The sequence below is a fragment of the Cebus imitator genome, unplaced genomic scaffold, assembly GCF_001604975.1.
Source record: "Cebus imitator isolate Cc_AM_T3 unplaced genomic scaffold, Cebus_imitator-1.0 Scaffold72, whole genome shotgun sequence".
Classification (NCBI taxonomy): domain Eukaryota; kingdom Metazoa; phylum Chordata; class Mammalia; order Primates; family Cebidae; genus Cebus; species Cebus imitator.
Window position 1 is genome coordinate 1,298,122 of NW_016107387.1, and position 4,375 is coordinate 1,302,496.

The 4,375-nt window shown below is 50.7% G+C and overlaps 1 protein-coding gene across 6 annotated transcripts in view; it reads right to left on the bottom strand.

The window, feature by feature from the left end:
- The window catches only part of ARHGAP44 (Rho GTPase activating protein 44), a 219,697-nt gene that overhangs the window by 11,035 nt on the left and 204,287 nt on the right, over window positions 1-4,375 (bottom strand). For all 6 annotated transcript variants that reach the window (XR_005200822.1, XR_005200821.1, XR_001826152.2 and 3 more), the window contains one exon: window positions 2,188-2,565. Coding sequence is in view for 2 of the 6 variants with exons in the window: in XM_017531386.2 (XP_017386875.1) it covers window positions 2,188-2,565 (378 nt within the window). In the remaining 4 variants the exon portion in view is untranslated. The remainder of the gene's footprint in view (window positions 1-2,187; window positions 2,566-4,375) is intronic.

Sequence of the window (4,375 nt, forward strand, 5' to 3'; positions counted from 1 at the left end):
TGCAGTCTCACTTTGTTGCCCAGGCTGGAGTGCAGTGGCGCGATCTTGGCTCACTGCAACTGCCACCTCCCAGGTTCAAACAGTTCTCCTGCCTCAGCCTCCCAAGTAGCTGGGACCACAGGTACCTGCCACCACACCCGGCTTTTATTTATTTATTTATTTATTTTTATTTTTAGTGGACACGGGGTTTCACTGTGTTAGCCAGGCTGGTCTCAATCTCCTGACCTCGTGATCCACCCGCCTCAGCCTCCCAAAGTGCTGGGATTACAGGTGTGAGCCACTGTCCGGCCCATCTTCTGCTCATTCTATTGCTTATGTATTGACACCACCTGTGTCCCTTCCCTGGGGTAGCTGGAAGAGTCGGCAGCAGGTGTGACACATTGGGAGGAACAGCCCTGGAGAACTGGCTTCAGTGACCTTCAGCTCCTCTGCAGGTGTGACCTTCCGGGGGCGGGGGGGCGGGGGATGCAAACCTGTCCCCTCCCATCATCATGTGTTCCTTCAGGAGATAACGCCTGGCCACCAAGACCCACCAAGATAGGAGTGGTGCTCACTGTCATTTTCCAAGGAGAAATTTGCCTAATTTTTAATAAGCCTCAGGGTAGATGACAGCAGCTGTATATTCAACATTAATCACATCCAAAAATAAAGAAGCTGAATCACCAGATGGCTCTTCCCCGTAATGTTTAAATCTGACCTAGCACAAACACTTGCAAATTGAACTAGCCTTTTCTAAGGCAGTACGGAGCTGAACCCCATGGGGTCACTGCTTCCATCTAATCAAGGAAGAAATAAATCACTCTTTTGGAGAAGAATGTGGAGGGGAAAGCGCATTATCCATGAAAAGTCCCAGCAGGCACCCTAGGACAGCATTGTTCTTTGAAATGGCTGAGTGGGTGTGTGTGGGGCGTGTGATGTGTGGTATGTGTGTGTGTTCCAACCCATGCTGCCTCACCTTCTGCTACTCGGGACAACACTAAACACACATATGCTCCAGCTCACCGCCACGCAGTAAAGTGGGTTGGCTCGAGCCCAAGACACGGCTCAACCCTGTGCCTGTCTCGCTGAACAAGGAAAATGCCCAAATGACTTTAGCAGCCACCGCAAATATGCCCCTGACTTTATAATCTCATGTGGTTAAAGTGTGCGGGGGATGTTTCTTCTAGCCAGTGAATGGTTTTGGCTGAATGTGGTGTGTGTTTGTGATTTCGTGCTTACACTTTTTTTTTCTGGGAGAAGAGAGCTCCATCTTTGTTTCTAATTTTAAATCAAAACTAAATTAAGTCGTGGGCTTGTCCAATCAGTTCTTCAAGGAATTGGCCAGGGAGCGGAGTCTGGTGGGGGGGGGGGGTCGGAGGAGACATGCTTCTTTTCTGAGATTCACCCCTCTCTAACAATCTACCTAGAAGTATATTTTTCTAAGAAGGCTTATTTTACTAAGAGAGAAAAACATCTTTGGTTCTTAAGCTCGTCCTCCAGGTGAGCATTTATACCTGTCAGTTGCTTGGGCTCTATCTAGGGAATACCTGAGTTTTGATGCTGTTTAGTGATCATAACCAGCTTCCAGCCTCTCCTGAGGCCCCACTCCAAATGACTCAGTATCTTCAACCCCACCATTAACAGCAAAAACAGAACCCCAGGCTGGGAGGCTTAGACCAAGACAGATCCCGTAAGAAGCCCCTGTGTGGGACACCTGGATTCCAGGGTTGCTTTCCATCAGTGGGCTTTTTTTTTTAGATGAGGCTTTCCTCTTGTTGCCCAGGCTGGAGTTGTTGCCCAATGGCACCATCTTGGCTCACCGCAACCTCCGCCTCCCAGGTTCAAGGATTCTCCACCCTCAGCCTCCCAAGTAGCTGGGATTACAGGCATGTGCCACCATGCCTGGCTAATTTTTTGTATTTTTAGTAAAGATTGGGTTTCTCCAGGCTGGTCAGGCTGGTCTCAAACTCAGGACCTCAGGTGATCCACCTTGGCCTCTCAAAGTGCTGGGACTACAGGCGTGAGCCACCGCGCCCGGCCAGCACTGGTGGGCTTCTGAGGAGATCTTATGAGCTACCCCTGGTGCTAGCCCAGTCACCTGAAAGCACACAGGAATTTGTTCCCTGGCAGTGACATTAACACCCCTCCCCTAGGCACATTTCACTAAGGTTCATAAAGTAAAGGTGAAGGAGCCTGTGGCTTGCTTACCTGTAGACATGCTTTCCCCAGGGGGCATGCCATCTAGCATGGGGGGCTCCGTGGACTGTGGACTAGAGGCCGAGAGGTTTACCGTGGGAGGCTGAGGAGGAGGCAGAGTAGGTCTCTGTCGGGGCTTAGGAGTGGGCCGAGATTTGGTCAAAGTGCTTGTAAAGACAGAAGGAGAGGCCAGGGGAGGAGCAGCAGCTGGAGAGAGCTGGCCCGAGGCCAAGGAGTACCCCTGAGGATAGCTCAGTCCATAGGGCGATGGGGTGCTCGGCGGGGTGGGGGACAGGCTGACTGGGGACGGCTGGCCAGCAGACTGGTCTGCCACAGCCCCTGGCTGGCCAAAGGGGACCTTGGGTGGAATTGGTGCCAGCTTCTTTGAAACTGAAAGAGAAAACACAACACAACAACAAACACAAAGTTGTTAAATAAAGCCGTTGTGGGGCCTGTTCACACACACTTCAGCGTCCAAAGCTGTCCCCACCTCCTGCCCTAGCACCCACCCACGCACACCCCCCTGCCCTGACCCCCAGCCTCTTGCCCACACTGAGAGCAGCCAATACAATTTTCTTTCTTTCTTTCCTTTTTTTTTTTTGAGATGGAGTTTTGCTCTTGTTGCCCAGGCTGGAGTGCAATGGCATGATCTCAGCTCACTGCAACCTCCACCTCCTGGGGTTCAAGCGATTCACCTGCCTCAGCCTCCAGAGTAGCTGGGATTACAGGCATGTGCTACCACAACCAGCTAATTTTGTATTTTTAGTAGAGATGAAGTTTCTCCATGTTGGGCAGGCTGGTCTCGAACTCCTCACCTCAGGTGATACACCCGCCTCGGCCTCCCACAGTGTCGGGATCACAGGTGTGAGCCACCGCGCCCGGCTCCAGTACAATGTTTAAAAATTAACCTAGAACTGCAAGTTTTCCTATCTTCCCATCTGTTAACTAATTTCTCCTCCTCTTTTCTGGATTTCTGCCCTGATCTACACATGTACACCCAGCCAAACTGGAGAACAAATTTCCCATCCACAGGAGTGGGCTGCTTTCCCAGTGGTGAGAGGTATCGCTGCTCCACTCTGAGCAAGAGTGAGTCAGTGGGGCGGGGTCCAGCAGAGGATGACTCTAGTTCCATTTGCTGTAATGGACAGAGAAGCCCTGACCCGGGGGCAGGTCCTCAGGATGGAAAACTGACTTTTGGCTGAACCTGCCCGATGGTTTCTGGCTCCCCTAACAGTGATATGTGATCAAATCCTTCGGCCACAGAACCCCTGTTGCTCTACCACTTTATATTCTGTGCCTCAATCCAGCATCCTTGCTGCTGAGGCTTTCCTGTCATTCATTTATCTTTGGAGAATGGTACCCTCCGGTCTAAGCATGTATATAAATCGACTGCATTTTTCTTTCTTTTTTTTTTTTTAAAGACGGGATTTCACCATGTTGGTCAGTCTGGTCTTGAACTCCCGATCTCAGGTGATCCGCCTGCCTTGGCCTCCAAAGTGCTTGGATTACAGGCATAAGCCACCATGCCCGGCCGATCGACTTCGGTTTTCAAAGCACATCATTGCCCTGACCTCCTTTGCCTTACCTTCATTTCCCTTTACCCAATCACCCTACAGGATGACAAATTCATTATACCTTTAACTGAAAATGAATTGGTAAAGACAACAAATCCAAACATCCAGGAGATGCTTGATGGGCAAAAAATATCTTGAGAGAGTGATCACTTAGATTTAAGTGAGGACTGGCTGTGTGTGGGTCTGATTCTAAAAGAAATTATCTTGTAAGTCCTCAGGGAAGCGTCAGAAACTCTTCTTTCACCCCACCCCACCCCCACTCCCTCTGGGGAACGAAGTCTGTTAGGAGGACAGCGCATGTATTCTCCAGGTGTGGTCAGTCTGCAGTGTGGACAGAAGAACATGCCCTGGCCGGGCTTGGTGACTCACGCCTATAATCCCAGCACTCTGGGAGGCTGAGGTGGGTGGATCACGAGGTCAGGAGATCGAGACCAGCCTGGCCAAGACGGTGAAACCCCGTCTCTACTAAAAATACCAAAAAAATAGCCCAGTGGAGTGGCAGGGGCCTGCAATCCCAGCTACTGGCGAGGCTGAGGCAGGAGAATTGCTTGAACCTGGGAGGTAGAGGTTGCAGTGAGCCGAGATTGCTCTGCCTAGGCAACAGAGCAAGACTTCATCTCAAAAAA